The 23,176-nt window shown below is 33.8% G+C and overlaps 1 protein-coding gene across 3 annotated transcripts in view; it reads right to left on the bottom strand.

Annotated features, from left to right (window-relative positions):
* Positions 1-23,176, bottom strand: part of DPH6 (diphthamine biosynthesis 6) — a 175,346-nt gene that overhangs the window by 125,132 nt on the left and 27,038 nt on the right. The window contains exon 4 of one of the 3 annotated variants that reach the window (XM_004751053.3): positions 6,386-13,496. The exons of the other annotated variants lie outside the window; for them this stretch is intronic. Coding sequence (XP_004751110.1) covers positions 13,311-13,496 — 186 coding nt within the window. The 3' untranslated portion in view covers positions 6,386-13,310. Of the gene's footprint in view, positions 1-6,385; positions 13,497-23,176 lie in introns of those variants that run through there. 3 annotated transcript variants of the gene reach the window in all.

Raw genomic sequence — 23,176 nt, forward strand, 5'->3', positions numbered from 1 at the left:
CACCCCAAAACTCTTCGAAAATTACGAATACCTAATCTTAAGCAAGGTAAGGCTATTTTTTTTTAGCAACAGGATACAAAGGACATTCTCCTAATCCCTTTTACTGCCAGAACAAAACATCTTTCAAATCAAGATAAAATCGCTACATCATGAATGTTAATATCATTCTGAGAAAAATAATACCTTATGACTAGAAAAGACCATCCCTTTAGGGAGAAATGTTGTGTTAAAGTGGATTATTCTTTTAGTAGTGTAATAGAATGGCTTCTACCTAGTCCCAGATGGAAAATCAAAATCTGCATTTAAATGGAAATATTTTAAAACAGATAGGAAAAAGGCTAAAACCATAAGGAATACCTCCTTCCTTATATCTTAAAAATCCAAAATGCTTCATGAGAACTTTTCTGGAAGGTATGGCTTTAAGATTTTTGTTTGTATGTTTCTTTCATTTTTATGAAGAGCTTGCAGGGCAACATAATTTCAGTTTTGTGATTAACATATACTGCTTATGCCTATTTAATCAAATTTATAAATTGGATCAAGAAGTTGAGCTGCAAAATTTTTAGCATTGCAAGAAACAGATTTATGGTTTAGGCTTATGCAAAGTTAATAAGAATGAGTCCTCCATTTTATTCCTATTTTTTAACCATGATGTTTTATATGTAATTCTTACAAAGCAATAGCAGTTTGTTGAGTCAAATAAAATCTGAGTTTCTTCTAGCATTTGACTCAAATCACCACCATGGTTAAAGTAAAAAGAAAGCAAAATGTTAGGCAATATTATAACAACTGCTCTTTGCGACCTGAAAGATTATTTTCAGTTCTTCAATAGTTGGGGCAATTTTCTTAAATCCTAAAGGAGCCTGACAGCACTGCACATTTCTTAATGCTTGCATTTACTTTTACATTATAAAACAATAAAACAGCAGGATAATGTTCATGCAGTTTAGAGACTTGTAACATTACCACAAATAATTCTACTGTATTATGGCAAAACATAAGCTTTTTAAATGTAGGCTGCCTAAAGAAGGAGCAATCTATATTCATTGAAAGTACATCGACAAGTAAGATTGGAAATATAACTTAAATGTTGTAGCTAGTTCTAAAATAATGGTTCAAACAGTTTGAAAAAGCAAAATCCATGCTAGATGAAATTTTTTTTGGGTCATAAATTAAAATATAATTAATTTTCAAGCGCAGAGCTTATTGGCAAAGGAAAGGCTTCCCACATTTCTTTCTTTGGGTTTATAACAGACTACGTGGCTTCAGCCACCTCAGGAACCAACTACATTAGATAATTTGATCATTTTTCCTCAACAATGTTATAAATCAAGACACTTTACAATTACCCACTTTAAAGATGCAGGTGATTTGATGGTGACTAATGGATTGCAAATAATGGACCAACTTGCAGAAGCTGGCCATAGCATTTCCCTTCTAAAATCAGCCCATCTTCTAGTCACTCTATTGCAGGTTCTGATATGTCCTTATTGCCAGAAACTGTCCATTTTTGTACAGGAAATTGTGTGGGTCTCTTTAAAAGACATGAAACATAAAGCATAATGGGAACAACTCCTGTGTATGTATTGGGTGATTTTCTCACTTTCAACAGGTAATTCATTTTAATCCAGCTGTCCATGATCCTCCTAGTGCTACCCATAGGGATGAGAAAGAACAAAGCATTTCTCTGCTGTAACCCAATTATCCTTTACGCTGGTGCCTCCATCCTGTTTCCAATTCCCACCTCTCACCCTCACTCCTGAAACCTGCACAAGAAAAGTTTTTCAATGGGAGATGATACACTATTAAATCTCATCACCAAAATAAACCCCAAGACACATCATCATTAGTCTGCACTAAGGAGCAAACTAAATCAGGGCAGTTGTACATGAGGCCATCACAGAATATCCAAGACTCACAGATCATTTAAATCACCAGGCTCTACAACTGCCTACATTAGATAACTGTATAAACATGGCAAATTTACATTTTAAAAGAAAATGTATGCCCTCATCTTTGTAGATATTAGACTCTTATAGACAATGTATGAACAAACTGACCTTTAATTCAAATATTTCTTTCTAAATCAATGATACTTTCAGTTAGAAGGGAACCAAACTCTAAAACCTCACTACCCACAGCAGGGCCTCAGACCAGCAGAACTGGCATCACCGAGGCACGTGTGAGAAGAATGCCAGGCTCCACCCAGACCAACTGAATCAGAACCTGAATGTTTAATAAGATGCCCAGATGACTCATCTACATATTGATGTTTCATAAGCTCTGGTCTAAACTTTGCTCTAGTTGCACCATTTATTCTTCATTGAGAGACATAAAGCAGTTAAGGGCAGAACAGCTTGTACTCATAAAAACAATTAAATGTTACAGATGACCACAATTTAAATAATGAAAGAGAAAACAGGGAGAAAATGTAAGTAAAACTTCAGCAACTGAATTAGGTCTAGACCCTGCAATCTTTATTTTCAACACTTGAAAATTCATGTATATGTTACATGCCCAAATGCATGTAACAGATGAGAGAGGAAGACGGGGAGGAAAAAGAATGAAAGTGACAGGAAAAAGAATCAGAAGAGAATGGAACTACAAAGTACACACAGTGCATAGAGGTAGATATGCTTAGAGCCTGAAAAGAGAAGAAATGAAGTGAAAACTTCATTTTGGAGAGAAGCAGCAATAACCCCCTCAAAAACATTCCCACATGCGCCCTCTTATACATACAAGCCCAAGCCAGTGTGCTGGAATGCGGGTCACATCACCAACAAGAAATTACCAAGAAATAAGTATAACATAAACAGGGTATGTCACAGAAGCCAGTATCCCCTAATACTAACTGAACAACAATACAAGAAAACACAGCAAGAATTAGTTCTGAGAAAGCAAAGAGACCAATAGCAAAAGGTAGTTACAATACTAAAAAGATGATCTAAGATTCTTTTTCCAAAGTCTAAATAATCATTTAGTTATAATTACCATAAAATCAACATTACCTATGTATTAATTATTTTTAAGACTTTATTTATTTATTTGACAGAGATCACAAGTAGGCAGAGAGGCAGGCAGAGAGAGAGAGGAAGGGAAGCAGGCTCCCTGCTGAGCAGAGAGCCTGATGCAGGACTCGATCCCAGGACCCTGAGATCATGTCCTGGGCCGAAGGCAGCGGCTTAACCCACTGAGCCACCCAGGCGCCCTAACATTACCTATTTAATACTTACAAATGAACTTACTATTATTAAAGTACTATTGTTATTAGTTATTATACTAAGTCTACTAAATCCAAAATTGCACTGTGGTTTTGTTTTTAATGACATAATAAAAACAGCCAACATGAATAATATAAATTCATTTTTAAAAAAAGGAAGCATAAGGGGCGCCTGGGTGGCTCAGTGCGTCAAAGCCTCTGCCTTCAGCTCAGGTCATGATCCCAGGATCCTGGGATAGAGCCCTGCATTGAGCTCTCTGCTCAGCAGGGAATCTGCTTCCTCCTCTCTCTCTTTCTCTGCCTGCTTCTCTGCCTACTTGTGATCTCTGTCAAAGAAATAAAAAAAAATCTTAAAAAAAAAAAAAAAGAAGCATAAGAGATTTTCTATGGGATATTTAGTGAATATAAAGTAATGGCTTATACCTGCAATAATAATTTATAGAGTGTGAAATATGCCTAAAATGTTATGCTTGATATTAAATATATATACCCCAAATGATTAATCTATGATTAATCCAATAGTCTATCAGCATTTATTTAATGAAAAAATTAGAAATAATTTCTAAATACTGCCAAACTTAATGATGCCAATAGAAAATAAACCAGCTGATAGCCAGAGACTATAGTATGGCTAGTCAGAAAATAGAGCCTGTCAAAAAAAAAAGAGTTATAATTAACATTATATCTGGAACTTAAAAAAAATAACATACATGTTACTATGTCTTTATCTGTGTTCATCCACTTGGCACATTATCAATATACAATATACTAAAACTCAGCCCACTTTGTAACTGATCTTTTGAATGTAATCCCATTAAAACACTGGAAAATGACTTCTCACAATATGGGGGGGTGGAAATCACCCTATGCCTTGCATTATGTGACTGAGCTGCCCTAACACATATCTCTTTGGTTTTGCTCCAAGAGTAAAACGCAGTCAAAGATGGGCAGAATGCTACTCCCAGCTTGTATTCACCACATGCCAGGAACTGTAAAAATAGAATTCCAAGTTGAGGTTTCAGATACATTAAACAAAGACTTAGAATTTCAAAATATAAATAATGCATGCATAAATAGTTATATTATTTATGGAAATCAAGTAGGCAATATGTATCAATGGTCTTAGAAATAATCATATACTTTGATCCATTAATCATACATCTAGAAATCTGTCCTAAGAAATTAGTATTTTTAAATGTAGACAATAATTGATGTGCCCACATCAAAGTGCTATAATTTATAGTAAAAATTAGATTCAACCTAATTTACAAAATTAGGGAATCATTAAGGAATTATTATACAGCTACATGATGGAATATTAAGTAGTCATTAAATTATGTTCATAAAGAGGTTTTAATGGCATGAAAAAATGCTCCTGGTATTTTAAGTTAAAAGAAAGCAGTCTACAAAGTTATATACACAAATGATTATACACGTGTATGTGTGTATCTATGACAGTATGTTAAATATATATGTGTGGAAATATGTCAAAACGTTAACTCTGAATGATTGAATTTTGAGTAAGATATTCATATTTTTTATACTCTCCTGCCTTTCCTTAATTTTAAAAACAGTTGTAAGTATCAAAGAATATTAAGGAGTAATTTAGATTAACAAACAAAACAAAACAAAACAAAAAACCAAGGCATGAAGAACAAGGGTGAGAACGCTTCAAAGTTACAGCAAACCTATGCCGCTAAATAGAGAAAGTGTGTGTGTCAGCAAGAGGAGTACTAAGAACCTAGTCCTAGAGGAAAGAAGTGGCTGGACTACCTGAAAGGTGGAAGACAGATGAAAATCACTGATAGTTAAGTATAAAGACAAATGAAAGTAAAATAAAAGAATGCAGAAAAGTCAAATCTATTAGAATCTAATAAGTAGACAAAAAAGCAAAGGGGATATCATCAATGCCAGGGTTATTTTCACTATGCAAAAGCATCAAATAGTTACAGAAAGTAAAATATAACCATTTTAGGAGGATTATTCTAAATCTTTGGTTAAATGTAAGAAATGGGTTACTATCAAATCATAACAAAACACAGTTTATATATCCTCATTTTGTTTTCTACAAAGTTGATACCTACAAAGACTGCTTTTTTCTTTTCAGAGTTAAATACATCTTTAAACTGTGCAGATAATGAAATTACATACTCAAAAACATGTATAACCCACAAGCTACATCTTTTATAAAATAATATTTTAGCTAGTTTGTTAATTAAGTTAGTTGTAATTTACTACATCTTCCCTTAACCTTCCTTGGTTGTAAATGCTTCATAATCATTTCTATTTCAGACTGCTTGACGGATCTGCTAGTTCCAAATCAATAAAAACATGGGGTAAAGAGTAGCCACACAAAAGGCATTATATAAAACAGAATTCACTGAATGCAATGATTTTAACCACAAAGCAGAAAATATCAACATGTTTCTTCACAAACTAGATTAGTCTTATCTATTATATAGCATTGTTTTGTCTAAAATATACACAAGTAACAGTCTGAGAAGAAACTATGCATAATAGCATGAAGGAAAATTCAGGCTACTCAAAGATTAAGACAGAACTCCTGTGTAAGTATAAATGCTTAAAAACTCCATCTGAAACAAGAACCATTGATACTAACTTAAAATTGAAGTTTATAATATTATCTAGGCTTTGACAGAATCTAGTCTATGATGGCCCTAAGGAATGTCTGAAATAAATGTGAAGATGCTTCTTTAAGTAATGGTAGGGGGCAGTTACTGGCTTTCAAAACAACTAATTTAAAATAAGAAAGTAAATACTGTCTAATTAATGATCTCAGGATACACTGAGTTGAAAGTTTGATTTATCCATTCGTCTGTTGAAGGGCATTTTGGTTCTTTCCACAGTTTGGCTTTTATGGAGATTGCTGCTATGAAACGTTGGGGTACACATGGCCCTTCTTTTCACTACATCTGTATCTTTGGGGTAAATACCCAGTAGGTGACTAACATAACACAATTTCTTTTTTTTTTTTTTTTTTTTTTTTTTTTTTTAAATTTTTTTTAAAGATTTTATTTATTTATTTGACAGAGAGAAATCACAAGTAGATGGAGAGGCAGGCAGAGAGAGAGAGAGAGGGAAGCAGGCTCTCTGCTGAGCAGAGAGCCCGATGCGGGACTCGATCCCAGGACTCTGAGATCATGACCTGAGCTGAAGGCAGCGGCTTAACCCACTGAGCCACCCAGGCGCCCCCATAACACAATTTCTAAAAGTCTGATTTACTTTTAGTATCAAATCACACTTCACACTTCGGTGGTGTTAGCATGAAAAAACTATGTTAATATGTAATGATCTGCTCTCTACTAGAGAGGACCGGGACAGGGAAGAAACCCAGAGCCTGTTAACACTGAATTGGCTAAGAATAAATGATAAATTATTTCAAGGTATTAATCAAAAGTATAAGCTAAATCAAGAATCAAAAGTATAATTCTTAAACAGACCCAGATAGGGCAATCCTGAACCTTAAATACCATAGAATTCTTAGACAAACTCAGCAACAATGGCCAGACAAGGAAGGATGAATGCCAAGTCATGGAACAAAGAGGTACAATGCAAGGTATATGGAATATTTTTCAAAGAGCAAAGAATGAACCACAAATAATAATCATGATGAATACACCACAGTAACCTTCTCCCTCCTTGAGACAGGCGCAGTGCCTTAATCATCTACATCTCCAGCAATTAGAAAAATGCCTTCAACAAACCAAGAGAAAAAAATGTATATTAACATTCTACAACTCATACAGCATGTGTAAACATTATGAATAATGGTTATATAGTGTGTGACTTTTTATCTTTGCACTTCTAGATTTTGTCAATTTATTGAAGTTCAAAGAAAAAAGCATACAGGATAAAATCATCTGACAAAGTTCCTCCTCATACTGTTTTCTTATATAAACTTTTCAAATTGTTGGTGATGTGTCCGTTTTCTGCCCACAAGGCTTTCCCATTAAGAAGTTTTTAGTAGATAGGACCCTGGAAGACCCTATAGAAAAACTGAACTGTGGAAAATATTCAATTAATTCCAGTTGGTATCCATCTAAGGCAAAGTCCAAAACAAACATATTAAAATGCACAAAATTTGACATGATATTTGCCAATGTGAAAGCAACTGATACATGAAAGACCAAGAGGAAAGACAATTAAAGACAAAATAAGGAGCAGGAGAATTTCTACCATACTATTCCTGAATTCACAGAAGGGCAAGAAACTTCTCTAAGAACCAGATCAACAGAGCAACCATGACAGATAAAAATATCTTATTAAACTAGTTAAGTATGAGCAATGCTCCACTGCTCCCATGACATAAGAAAAATATTTTATCTAGTGACTTGGTATAATATTATTGATAATATAACCAACAGTATTAACATTAGTTAAGATTATTATTATTATGTAATAGTTAACATTTATTGAGGCTTCCTTTATGATCTATTTTACATGGATTATCCCATTAAATGCTCATGACAATCCTATGATGTAGGTACTATCGTTAGCCACAACATTATAAATGTGGAAGTCACCGTGTATAGAAGTTAACTAAACCAAGGTCATATAGCTAGCATGGGGTAGAGCCTAGAACAGACACGTCTGACTCCAGAATCCCCACTTATCTCTTGTAGCCAAAAAATCAAAAAGCAAAAAACCATGTCTTATTACACACAATATTGATTTCCTTAAATATACGTAATTATAAAGGTATCATTGGACGTCATTAAAATAAAAGATGAAAATATACAGTGTAACAGGGGTTCTCAACCTTTTTGGTCTCCAGACACTGATACATGCAATATATTATCCCTTCTTATAAACCAGTGATGGAGTTGAGGAGGAAATACCATCCAGTTGTCTGCCCCACTCTGAGAATTCCACAGTATGCAAACCTCTATCTTTATGTGTAAGCAATGCTACTTATGGCTCTACCCAAATCTTGCTTGTGGCTCAAAAAGATTAATAAATAAAATGTATATTCAAATATTTTGCCATGATTCTCTCATGCAAGACTCATGTTAAAATAGTAATTACATACTTCATTATTAACTCATAAAAAAGAAAGCTGAATTAAGGAAAATAAGAAAATGTTACTTTTTCTTGGGTTTAAGCTGTTTCATTCAGCAGCAAGATCTCATCTCATATTCTACCACCTTGAAGAAATTTAAAGGATTTCTTTGGAGGACTGCTATAAAATTATCATTGACATTTTAATTAAAAAAAGAAATGTATGTTGAATAAACAGGACATTTCCCCTAACAGTCTGCAGTAGCTGCTCCATTGCTTCTTTGTACAGTCTTGGTAAATTATGCAGGCTCTCACTAGACAGAGCAGCTGTATTTCACTGTCTTCAGTAATGTAATCTACATTTATCATTATTTTAATTAAGCAGATTCTTAATTTGGTACTTTCACTGCAAAGAAAAATAGCTTATTCATTTTTTTTTTTTTTGGTAGACAGCATCTTGTCAGTCTTATAAACCAGAATTTAATTTTAAACACGATTCTTACTGCAACTAGTCACTATTTTTTTTTAAACTACCATATTTGGTTTATTAAAAGCTTGTTCAGTCTCATTCTATCAGTTTAAAACATTGGTTCCTTCTTTATGTTTTTAAAAAAAGGGTACTTTCACAGTTCCCAATTTAACCCAAGTAATATACTAAAAACAGTATGATTTATTATAATATTAAACTCAGGATTCAAAATTAATATGAAGCACAAATAAGAACTTTACAAGAAAAATAATGCTTTACTCAATGTTTAGAAAATTCAATTCACAAGTTCTTTGTGCAAGATTATTTTTATCATCAGGTCACTTGAAGTGTCTGAATCTTTAGCTAAATCTATCATAGAGGAATGCAACAGCTTTTAATCATCTTGAAGACAACTTCTGAATATTTTTTTATTCATTTCCCATTATTATTTGTAGTCACAACATGCTGATTTCTAAAAAATAAATTGGTGAATTACACTTGAAATGTGCTTGCTTAGAAACAAGTACTCTAATAGTACAATGCCACACTAAATTGCGCATTTTAATACATATGTTATCTCAAATCTTCTACATCAATAAGGCCTGACATTAAAAAAATTCTGTATTTGGCATATGTTAATTGAGCATCTTTTATGTGCCAGGTAAAGAATTAGCTGCTCTGAATTCAAACCAAAGAAGAACAAAGCCTTTACACAAAAGAGAGAGAAAGAACATATATGTACACACACATATGTGTATATGGTAAACTGGTTTTTAAACTTTGTTCCTTCAAAGAGAACTTCAGGCCCCCACCTCTACTTCAACCAGAAAAGCTCCACTTTCATCTATTTTTATGTCTTTTTTGGTAACTGGGTTGAGAAAGCAAAATCCACTTACCTAGAAACTATGAAGAAGGGCTCTAGACTACTACTGAGAACACAGGCAAATGAAAAGTATCCTGTTTTCTCAGATACATTAAGGGAGGAAAAAAAAATGAAAGACTCTTTTCTCAAGTTTCATTTATTATCTGTTTTCACATGTTGTCAAATATTGGTTTGTGGGTAAATTTCCACTAAAGTTTATAAACATGGCTTATAAGAAGTTTGGGGATAAAGTCTGTAAAGAATTGAAAGTTAATGTACACCTCATTTTATCAGTCCACATTACCAAGGAATGCCATGTTAGCTTTCAGATTCACATAAATCATCGGGAGTAAAATTTTTGAAAAATCTAAAGTACATTAAATGTGTTCTAGGTTTTTATTAAAACTTCCTTGTATAAAAACAAAGCCATTTACCTTCACGTTGTGATTTTTGGAACAAAGTAACCATTTGGGCACTTATAATAACTTGGCCAATAAATATACATTATATCTAATTCCTCACAAAAACCTCAAAGATAAGCTATTTTTACTCCCATTTTGCAGATAAGAAAGCAAGCTCAGAGATTTAGAAATGTGTTCACCATTACGTAGTGACTACCCATGGAGAAGCTAGGATTTGCCCCATGCTCTTTTTACTAAAACACTTTCAGAAGCAAAATAAACTTTGCCCGTGGAATATTTTTACTTCTAATCGCACAGCTAAATATGACCCTGCTTATATTATCATCTAATAACTTCACATAAAGTTGTGTTTACAATGAAAAATTTAGCTATCAATATATATAATCAAATAGGTAACCCATAAAGAAAGGAAGGCAAATCTAAAATTTAAATCAATGCTAATGAATGACAAATACTTTAGACATTGTGTAACTCCTTTGGTTTGAATTTAAATAATGTCCTGTATAAAGCCTGGGTTGTCCAATTCAGGAACAAGTAAAAGTTAAGTTCTAGGCAGCCCACTCAGGCTCTAATTAAATAGAAGAAATGAGGACAAAGGAACTAAATTATTTTTTAAAATACTCCTATTGGAACTCAACTTCAAAAAGATATTTCATAAAGAGACAGTACAGCTTGTAAGATTCCTTCTATCTCAAATTACTCTGATGAATGTCTGATAAAACTTGAGATTTACCACTGGGTAACAACAAGAGGTAGCCAATAATTCTAAATGAAAACTCAGAATGGTCCTTTGTTCCCTTTGTTTAAAGTAAAGCCGCTAGTGAAAAACAAGAATGTCTACTTAGGAAAAAGGACTCTCTTGTCTGAGAAAAAATTAAATTTAAATATCCTGCTTCCTACCTGAATATTCTAAATCATCTACATGTATCTACTGTTCCCTAAAAGACTACAGAGGGCACTGTTGCATCAGCTTTGAAGCTTTACAATAGAAGCCTAGAAAAACTGTCTATAACATATAATTTCTTAAAGGGTCAAAAGCATGGAAATCTACCAAGCTTAATATAAGGGATAAAACCAAAATGTACGTTTTTTTAAAATAGGCTGGACTTCAATGGGGGAAAAAAATTAACAAAAACAACTGTCAAATTGAGAACACTGCACCACACACATTTTGCATTTCCTTTTGTAGTGCTTTCATGAGAAAGGTAACTAATCATAGCACCTCCTTATCCAATGGAAACAGGAGCCCAGTGCAGAATCCTTTTTACAATCAATAGGAAAATGAATGTGGCACCTCATGCAATCCTTCCATAATTCTATCAACAGAAAGAATGCAGTCTGTTTGCATACTTTTTGTCTAAAAGGCCAATTCCATTTGTCCCCTCTTTGGGTAAAATGACAGCTACAGATCAATCACTCTTACATGAGAGTAAACACACTGCAAGAAAAAAAAAAAAGGATCAAAACTGAAATCTTCACCGTTTCTAAACGTAATTTTGTTACACACATAGGAACGCAAACTCAAAGCAAAATAGAAAAAGCAGGTTTTTCCTCATAGACATGCATTTCGTGCTATTGTGTAAAAGTACTGGGATACAAAATTATAATTAGATATGAGTAACATTCAATTGAACTTCAATACATTTTCTGTTCTCTCACATCATTCCTGTTACAATTCTTTGAAACTAAATTCAATCAAGTATAGTGCCAAAAGTTTTTTTAATACATGTTTGCAAAGTATTACAATAAGACTTGTATATAAAATATAAAGCTTTTAATTACACTACCACCTAATGTTTTCCACTTCTTATTCACCAATTTAGATTTCTGATACTACAAACAATACAAAAATGAAAGAAAAGTTATTTTATTTTTGTAATTTAAAAATAATGTCTTTAATAGCTTAACTTCTGTAAAAACACTAACATTAGCTGTAAGACCATGACCAGGCAGGCAACTAGAGATAACATGTAAAATGAGAAAGGAGAATACTCCATTAATGCGTATCAGATCACATCACCACATCACATATTAGATAAATCAACATTAATACAGGTGCCATCATAAAACTAAGGCCTCTAATAAAGAATCCCTGATTCCCTAGAAAAACAGTATACAACTCATTTTGTTACTCTCAAACTCCAGAGAGATTAGCACCTTCTCTGAAATCAAAGTGTAGAACTGTGAAAGTGTTAAAAATTCTTCAATAATATGTCAACCTACTCATAAATCAAAAAAAGGGGAAGGGCCTTCAGATGGTATGTAGATTTCATTTTATGACAAAAGCCTCAGTTTAACAAGTTATTTTCAGCCAATAAAAGTCAAAAGTAAAGATTGTTAAAGTGGGCAGCACTGATTCTAAGGCTTTAACTTACTAAGTTAACCAAAATGCTACTTGAGTATTGCTCCCTTAAATTATTAATTTACGAGTTTTGCTTAGTCTCCTCCTGAGGCAAGGTGGTTTGTAGGTATATTGAATGCATGTAAATAAACAGAAAGCTTTTATAATAGTCTAATAACACAGCAAACATAATAAAACAACCCTTTTTAATGAACACTGAATGCACAATCCTACAAAGCAAGTTTATATAAATGGGCTATATAGATAATTTAAAGAAACTGTAAGATCCTCTAGGAAGTAAACGCACAAATTCAGAAAAATTAAACATAAGCCTATTGATTTTCACTGATACGATAAAAGCTTTCAACAAAATCAAAATGTCACTATGCCTATGAAGAGTATGTCACATGCAGTTTTGGAGAAATATAAGAGAAAACGTCATAAACTGTTAGAAAATTTGCAATATTGCTTTTCATCTATCTTAAGTGTGACTGCAAAAAAGAAAATCAGGTAATGTCTTTAATATTCACTGTATTTAACTAGCTGTTTTAGTTTACTATTGTAGAAAGGAATGCAGCATATTAAAATCAATTTTAGTTAGCTCTAATTTATGCAAAGCTTGATTGTGAGCAATAGCTGCTAAAAGGATGCAGCATTGTTGATTCATATACAAGCATTTTACTTAACTACATTGGATAATAGCAGTGCTCCTAAAGGAGTATAAAAAGCAAAGTGATTAGCAGTCATTACTGTTAATTAGTGCTCACATTACATTCCTTGGGATGAATCTTCTTTAAGTTGAATACATGGGAAGTTTATTTTTTTAAAGAACTGCCAAACCTTGCCTAGGTAAGTACTGGAATAAACAGTCAACTATCAGTAAACGGACTAAAAAACAGGGACAGATCAGCATCCAATTAGTATGTCTAAGTTTTTAAACAGGAAAAAGGTTGAGGGGAATGAGTAAAACTGGAAACTCATACTTCACATTCTGCAATCTCACTGATAAAAGGAGGAAATGTGTGTTTATCAAACTTGCTGTGAGTGCACAGTTCATGTGGAGTCCTGTAAACAATTGCCTGCCTGCCCACTTCCAAATGCATGTGAAAATCTTGGAGATTCGGAGCATCATATTCAGCAGACGAGGTCACTCTAGTGATGCCCTGGAAATGGGAAATTAGGAAAACGTGGCAATCAGAAGTTTAGGGCTGACCAGAAAAAGCCCTCAGGCTGGTTTACCATCTTTCACCACCAGTCAGGCTTTCTGCTTATTCAGTATTAACATGACAGGGCTAAGAGTGAATGAAAAGAACTCCACACACCTAACTGGGACATTGCCTTTCTCATTTAGAAAATGATAGGCATTTGTCATGGGAAAAACAAAACAAAACAAAAGACAACTAAAAAACTCAAACACAGCTTTTAAGAATAACCTCTGAAAGAAAAAGAGCCTCCTCAAGAATCTTCAGCAAAGAACCTAGAGAATGGCGACATCCTGTTGATTCTCAGGTTTCCTCTCCTTCTACACCATTCTGTGCATTTTAAAATGAAGGCCAAATTTTGGACAAAGAAGCTTCAAATACAATATATGATCATTAGAGGGAAAACATTTAAAAATTCAAATGTGCAAAAATTATACAAACATTCTTATTACTTCATATATATGTGCACCTAAAATAGGTCCTTCGATTATTTTTCTATGTATATATTCTACAAATAACTTTTATGAAAATATAATCATAACCATTCAGGGTATTTGCTAATCTATTCACTTCTCTTAATAACATACACAGATGTACTTCTGCAACTTCATTTTTGATGCTATATATTTAACACCATGATTCAGTTTGCCAGCCACTTCTAAATGTATTCTAAATCTTTGAATACATCTTTATATCCTTAGAATAAATTTTCCAAAGTGGAAATACTTGGTAAAGAGAGTCTATTTTTTGTATCTGATGAGATCTGCCAAATTACGTCAGAAAGGCTGAACCAATTTATAGGGCTGCTGGCAGCACATAGGATACCCATTGCTTCAAAACCAATATTATTTCTTAATGCTGCCAAAGTGATAGCCACATTTTTTAGTTAGTGAGGTTGCACATTTTTTGGCTATTTGGATTTCTTTCTCTATGAACTGCCTGTTCATATCCTTGGCCCATTTCTCTATTTGGAGGCCAGCTTTTAAAAATTAAAAAAAAAAAAAAAAAAAAATTGAAATTCTTTTCAAATGCTATATTAGAGGATCCCCAAAAAGAGATTATCTAAAGAGGTAGATGGTAATTATATAGACATTCAAAGACCCTTTTAAGGTGGGTAACTTCATATGAGACTCTTTTACCACATATCATATTATAGAAGGAGACATCCCAACCTACCCCCCCAAAAAAAGGAAAATTCAAAACTGACCTGGTGTAAATATTATCTCATTGAAGCTCCCTTTATTTTCTATAAGTGGAAAATCTATTATATTAGTCTATTAATCTGGAACTAATAGTACTGTTCTGTTGTTATCTCTTTTTCTTAAATTTTCTGTTATTCCAGGGAACAGTTTGCACATACAAAAAATGCAAATTATCTTATTAGCTGTTTTTTTTTAAAGATTTTTATTTATTCATTTGACAGACAGAGATCACAAGTAGGCAGAGAGGCAGGCAGAGAGAAAAGCAGAGGAAGCAGGCTCCCTGCTGAGCAGAGAGCCCCATGCGGGCCTCAATCCCAGGACCCTGGGATCATGACCTTAGCTGAAGGCAGAGGCCTTAACCCACTAAGCCACCTAGGTACCCCTATTATTAGCCATTTTGGTAAGTCATGGAAACAGACTGTAACTATAGATGATGGACAGGTTCCTCAAGCTATTACCCTGGATCAAGGATTTAATTAAAATATGTCATTCTTGGGGTGCCTGGATAGCTCAGTGGGTTAAGCCTCTGCCTTCAGCTCAGGTCATGATCTCAGGTTCCTGGGATCGAGCCCTGAATCCGGTTCTCTGCTCAGCAGGGAGTCTGCTTCCCCCTCCCCTCTGCCTGTCTCTCTACTTGTGATCTGTCTGTCAAATAAATAAATAAAATCTATTTTTTAAAAAGTGTCGTTCTTGAAATAAAGTACTAAGCATAAGAAAAAAATGAAAAATGCCCTCTCCCCCCCAGGTGAGCTCAATTAGGGCCTTCTCACAGAACCAAGGAACTGACAAAGTAGCCAAATATACTAATTCCTACTTCATCTTCAGAAACAGGTTTAAATTAGAATGTAATTTCAAGCTATAGATCATGTCTTTTCTTTTTCAAACAAACCATAGATTAAAATAGCTGTTACCTAAAACAGTGCTTCTCAAGCTGTGTTAAAGACAAGGTTTTTTTCTTTTAATTTCCAAAACTTTGAAGGCAAAAATGTCTATAAAATACAATTGAAATGAATTACAAAAAAAAAAAAGAAAATTTAAAAAGATATAAAATATAAAGCCATTTTTTTGTTATTAGACTCAATAGATATAAAATTACACTCAAATAACTACAAAAGTTTCCAAATGCCTATTTTCCATTTCTATAAATAGCTGACCTTGTACCAATAACAATTATTTCATGGATTAGTACCAGCCCCTAGACCACACTTTGAGTAGCAACAATTTAAAAGAATTCTGAGAGTTCTGAAATGAGATGAGATCAAGCACAGAGAAATTACTTTGATCCTTGACTCAGTAACATCACTCCTCCTTATCTAACCACATGTCCACCCCTCTGTCTCACTATTAATTCACACATGCCTGACTGGTTTATAAATATGCACTATATATGCACTATTTTATGATAATATCTGCATGATAACATGTCATAGTGCTAGGAGGCAAAATACAGTGATTAAAAATACATATTCTACTACTTTCTAGCTGTGTAATCTTGGACAATTTACTTAACCACTCTGTATTTTAGTTTACTGGTCACAAAACAGAGAAAATAAACCAGAGTTGATAAAGATAAATTAGAATATAATGTATAAAATGTATAACAGTGTCTGGCAGATAGTGCTGCACAAACAACAACAATTAAGTTATAATGCAGAAATAACTGAAAAAAAATCACATGTCTCTGGGCTTCTAACAATTAATATAAAAAATAACTAGAATGAGCTGCATGATTTAGTTTTCACACATTAAAACTGTCCAACAGTTATAGTAAGACAAAATATTTAAGACCAAGTCACACAAGAAATTCCACCACTGAAGTGTCATAAATTTGAAAGTGTGATATGATAAAAATCTGGGTAAAAATACCTGAGTAGTTTTGTCTGTTAGTGTCCAACTCTTGATTTCTGCTCAAGTCCTGATCTCAGAGTCTGAGATCGAACCCTGTGTTGTGCTCCATGCTCAGTGGGGAATCTGCTTGAGATTCCTTCTCTCAGTCCCCTGCCCCTATGCACATGTGTGTACACACTCTCTCAAATAAATAAATCAATCTTAAAAAAAAAAAAAAAAAAAGATAGGGGACGCCTGGGTGGCTCAGTTGGTTAAGCAGCTGCCTTCGGCTCAGGTCATGATCCCAGCATCCTGGGATGGAGTCCCACATTGGGCTTCTTGCTCGGCAGGGAGCCTGCTTCTCCCTCTGCCTCTGCCTGCCATTCTGTCTGCCTGTGCTCGCTCTCTCTCCCTCTCTCTGACAAATAAATAAAATCTTAAAAAAAAAAAAAAAGATATGATAAAAATCCTCAATAGCATCCTTAGAGCAAATATACCACAAAAATTTTGAGCATCTCATATGGACCAGGCCTCATGGTGAGCACTGCAGAGTATCCAAAACCAAAAAACACAAAGTTCTTGCCTTTAAGAGGTTTAAGCTAACAATGAAGATATACTATATATGCAAATAATTATATAAAAGAAGGCATAATGTAATAACTTCCCTCAAAAGTCATTAAACACAACAGAAATTCAAAAAATGAAAGCTATATTTCAGGAAATCGCCTTTTGCATCTCTATTCTCCTTCAACACAAAACCCAAGGGTCTATTATGAGCCAGCCAAACCATGTACAGGTCCCCAAGTCTAGGGTTCCTTCTCTGGTCCCCATCACTTCCTACCTGAAATTTTAAGATACCACTTTGCACTCCATTTCCTTTGAAATCTTCTTAAGAGATGCATGTCATCCTCATCTGCTCTCTGGTGCTACCTCCATTCTACTGTCTTCCTCACCCCTTGTAAGACCTAGATGGCCCCTCTGACCTCACAGCACCTACCGACACCTTTGAGCACCAGGCTCAAAGGATAACTGATTCCTGAGTTGAGAAATCATAAATACCCCTGGGCTACAAGGCTTTCTGAAATTTATGGTTAAAACAGTAGTTACCAGACTTTTGAAGAGAAGAGACCAATGTGAGACTGTAATAAAAATCTGGACCTCTGCCCAGAAAAATTTATATATACAAAAAAATTTACACAAAACTTCAGAGTTCAAAAACACCTCTCTCCTTGTCTTATAATATTATATTATCTTGCACTGAATTCCATTAGACTGCTTTTTATTAGTTTTCTATGACCAAAACTAGGTTATATGAACACTCAAAGTCAGTAGAACTTTGGTGAGGGTTAAAAAAGTCACCAAATGACTATGAGATCAGTAAAAATTACTAAAAAATATGATTTGTGAAAAACTGAAAAGGGAGACTGTGAATTATTTATCAAGTGACAATGATTCTCCCTACTTTCCCTCACTTCCAGGGAGATTACTATGTAGGATTAGATTACTATATAGATTACTATATATATCTATATATAGATATATATACTATATATATCTACTACATAGATTACTATGTAATTTCACCTTCCAGTGAAATTACTATGTAGGAAAGAATTCATAAGGAAACTGGTCTTAAAATAGACCTTGGGTCATTTCAATGGCCCTGGAACCAATCCTATAGTAGAGAGCAAAGAAACCTGTATGAGAAAGGTTAACAAATGTCTGATAAATAATTTCTGTCTTTCTGATTCTCAACATATTTTTGCAGAAATCTATAAGGAAAAATATTAGCTGGATTTTGTCAGGGTTAGATGGGCTTAGCTTTGTTTACCAAGTTTAATTTAACAACTGCTCGTTGAACACCCAATGTGTGTAAGTATACGAAATAACCATATGACCCAGTACTGTAGATGTTAGGAATAACTGTGATATAATTCCCCTGGCATTGAGAGGTAAGAGCTTTCACATACAGGATTGCACACAATGGCCCTTTTCTATTGCCACTGGACATCTCTTAATTTCTCATATTCTCTTTCAGAAGTTTAATTTCTCTAAAGTCAGTTCATGTAACTTTCAAATGGAAGTTCTTGCTTGAGGCTTTTTACAAATGAGTTAATAGAAAATACACTGCTTAGATTTTAAAGATAAGCACAGAATTTTAAAAGAACATGCCAAAATAAGTTTTGATGGAAAGAAAGCATCTATAAGTAAAAACCTTTGTCATCTTCTGGTTCAATTCCTTATCTTCTTTTGAAACAACCCATACATCAGTTTATTCACCTTGGTAACTAGATAAAAAACATCAATTCCATATGTCCTCAGAAGGTTCAATTATCTGAATGTATAAGTCTGAAAAAGACTCAAGGGGGCCAAAAATTAAAGGCAACAAATGTAGAAAGATAAATTCAATCTAATATTAAATAAAAATTTGCCCACATTAAAAACTCTTTCACTACTTGAACAATTACCATTCTTTTTCTTCTCTGTATTAACTTACTAATAAAGTTGAGAGGAATTACACTCATCTCAATGCTAACTTGCAGCTACTACTTAATTTTAATTAAGTATTAATGCACTAATGGAACTTTATATGTAATGGAAAAAAAAAAAACTAAAAACAAGCAAACCTGACTTTATTTAACTTCACTGGATTATTTTGGAAGCAAAGGAATAAAGAAGAAAGACTACCTGGCACTAACATGAAATTGACAGGGTACAAAAATAACAACAACAACAACAAAATTAATTTATACAGCATCTTTCTTCCTAGAAACCTAAAGAGACTCTTGTATATTTTCACCTTATTCTCAAAACAGATAAATTTAAAAAAAAAAGATATATCCATAGTTTACAGATGCAATAAATGAATTCCAGAGGAGTACAGTTAAACACAATGCCTGTATAGTTCAACAGTTGTATAAAGTACCATAAAAAATAAAAAGTGAAATATAATCCCTGCTCCTCAAGGTACTTAAGATCTTTAAACAAAACCCACAAGATAAAAAACAAAACAAAACAAAACCTAGTAGCTCTGTATATCAAGACAGATTAAGTACTATAAGAGAAATACAATGTTATATGAAGGTTCCAGAGAGGAAGTTATTACATGCAGTAGGGGCATTTGAAGGAAAATATCAAAAGGAGATGCCATGTGAAAGAAGCAACTGGAGAGGAAAGGTTATTGCTGACTATAACACAGCACTATGCAAGAAAGACATGGACTGTGGCGGTGGGGGGCAGGCGGGATGAATTCTGACATAGTCTAGTATAGATGGAAAGTAGGTACTATGTAGGGGAATACTGGGAAAAGATGAAACATAAGTGGAAGCCGTACTACAGAGCACCTCACAGATCAATGGTAAGCAATGAAGATTTTTGATGAAGAGAGGAATGTGACTTCATCTATGCTTTTTAGTAAGACTAATCTGGCAGGAGTTTGAAGGATAAATTATAGAGTGAGAGGAAAACCATAAGTGGAATATAAGGGGTCAATTAATTTACAGACCTGAATCCAGGTTCAATCTGACATGATGCCCAAAAGCCTATAGAACCTATTAAGACTTTATATTTTGTAAATAAGTGCAACTAAATCAAACTAAAAAAACTTCTGCAGAGCTAGAAAAGCAATCAACAAAATGAAAAGACAACCTATAGAATAAGACACTTGCAAATTATATATCTAATAAAAGGTTAATACTTAAAATACATAAAAAATGCATACAATTCACTGGCAAACAAAACAAAACAGTAAAAAAACTACAAAAACCCCCACAAATAAATGGGCAGTGGAATAGAATAAGTATCTTTTCAAATAAGGCATCCAAATGGCCAGCAGGTATACAAAAAGGTGCTCAACATCATTAATCATCAGAGATATGCAAATCAAAACCACAATGAGATATCACGTCACATCTGTTATAATGGCTATCATCAAAAAGACAACAGATAGCAAGTGCTGGTGAGGGTATGGAGAAAAGGGAATACTTGGGCAGGAATGTAAATTGGTACAGTTGGTAGGAATGTAAATTGGTACAGTTGCTATGGAAAAACAGTATGGAGGTTTTGGAAAAAAACTAAAACCATATGACCAGCAAGCCCACTTCCGGGTATATATCAAAGGAAATGAAAACAGGATCTCAAAGAAATCATCTGTACCTCCATTGTTCATTGCTTCACTATTCCCAACAGCCAAGATATGTTAACAACCTAACCTTAATCAACAGATAAATGCTAAAGAACATGTGGTATGTATATATCTCATTATACTAAGTGAAAAAAGTCAGCCAAAGACACATGTGGAAACAAAAAAATTCCAAACCCAGAGAAACAGAGTAGAGTGGTGGTCACCAAGGGCTGGGGAGTGGGGTCAATGGGAAGATGTTGATCAAAGGGTACAAATTTCCAGTTATAAGATTAACAAGTTCTGGGGATCTAATGTACAGCATAGTGGTTATAATTAATAATAGTGTATTATATACTTGAAAGTTGCTAAAAACATAGATCTTCAATGTTCTCACTACAAAAAAGAAATGGTAATTAAGTGATGGAATGGGGGTATTAGCTAATGCTAGGGTGATAATCATTTTGCAATTTATAAATATATCAGTCAAAGCACTGTATACCTTGAATTTATATAATACTATATGTCAATTATATCATAAAACTAAAAAGACTATATTTTGCTTGTAAATACCAGTAATTTATTGGCTTACCAGTAATTACCAGTAATTTACTGGTAAAAATAAGTAAACTTTTCAATGCAATTACTATGATAACTTAAATCTCACCTAAATGCATTGTTATGTTAAACTCATTAATACCATACATTTTGCTTCCTTCTGTGAATTCACACTAGGCGATTTTATTTCGAGTTGAGAAATAAGGATAACATATTTTAGTTGATATGTACTACATACAACAACATGAAAAAAATTAAATGTTCAATTAAAAGGACCATCAGACCAATATTTACTTATTTAAGTTTTTTTATTTTAATCACTGGGTGCTCATCACAACAAGCACATTCCTCATTCTCCATCAACTATCTCATCCATCTCCCCACCCCTTATCCCCTCCCTCTAGTAACCATCAATTTGTTCTCTATAGTTAAGAGTCTCCTTCTTGGTTTCGCTCTCTCTCTTTTTCCCTTTGTTCCTTTGTTTTGTTTCTTAAATTCTACCTGTAAGTGAAATCATATGGTATTTGTCTTTCTCCGATTTTGCTTAGCATTACACTCTCTAGCTCTATCCGTGTTTTTACAAATGGCAGGATGTCATTTTTTTTTTCATGGCTGAATAATATTTGTATGTGTTTGTGTTTGTGTATAGCTACATCACCTCTTCTTTATCCATTCATCAATCAATGAAGACTTGGGTTGCTTCTATAACTTAGCTATTGTAAACAATGCTGCTATAAATGTAGTGGTACATGTATTTTTTGAGTTCATGTTTTTGTATTCTTTGGCTAAATATCCAGAAGTGCAATTGCTGGATCATACATACGGTAGTTCTATTTTTAATTTTTTGAGGAACCTCTACATTGTTTTCCAGAGTGGGGATACCAGCTTGCATTCCCACCAACAGGGCAGAGGGTTCTTTTTATCTCCACGTCCTTGCCAACACCTGTTGTATGACTAACATTTATTAAGAATTAATCTTGATTAAATGAACCCAGCTTGATATGAAGCATCTTCTACATCATCCTATACCAGCTTAAAAAGATGACAAAGATAGGGCACTATAAAATTTAGTAACACAATATTTGTAATATACAGCTATTGTAATTCACTCAGATTATCAACACTGCCCAGTGAAATCTGAATGAATTAGCCATGGAACTATTAGTTTACTAAGTGTTTTATATAGACTCCCTGTCACTTTTTATATAAATACCATCTTTTTATTTAAGCCACCATCAAGCCCTCTCAATTCACCTCTGCAATGTCCTCTCTCTTTCCCACTGCAACTCCTCTAGTTCAAGTCCTCAGAACCTTTCAGCTAGCCTCATATCTCAATTTTCAATCTGAACCCCTCATCTCCAGAATTCCACTTCATCAATCCATTTCTTACATCATTATAGTGGTTCAACTTAATGACAAGTTCCCTTCAACTGTACAATTCTGTCATTCCTTTTGGAATATCCTTCAGGATAGTGGCTTTCAAATTTGTTTAACCTTAACAATTTGTTTAACAGACTAGAATATACCTAATGTACATGCATACACACACATGAATGCACATTTCACAAAATATAATTAACCTTACTATGTACAATGCACTTTGATACTTTCTATTTTATTCTGGTCTCTTTCATTTAAAGGGAAAAATGGTGTGACACATTAAACTGAGTTTGGAAAATACCACCTTAGGGGCTTTCTATTGCCTAAATAATACTTGGCCTAAAATTTAAGACACTATTTTTTTGCTTCAATCAACCTTTGCAGACTGGTTTTCTACTACCCCTTAAACTCTGATCTCTAGCCACACTGAACTTCTTGCTATTTCCCTAATATATCTCATGATTTTCTGCTTCCATGACTTTGGCTAAGCTCTGCCCCTAATTTGCAACATTCTTTTAGGCATTCACCCATGCTGCCTTTGTCAAAATCCAAAC

The sequence above is a fragment of the Mustela putorius genome, unplaced genomic scaffold, assembly GCF_011764305.1.
Source record: "Mustela putorius furo isolate JIRA1106 unplaced genomic scaffold, ASM1176430v1.1 tig00003898_pilon_pilon_pilon, whole genome shotgun sequence".
Lineage (NCBI taxonomy): Eukaryota > Metazoa > Chordata > Mammalia > Carnivora > Mustelidae > Mustela > Mustela putorius.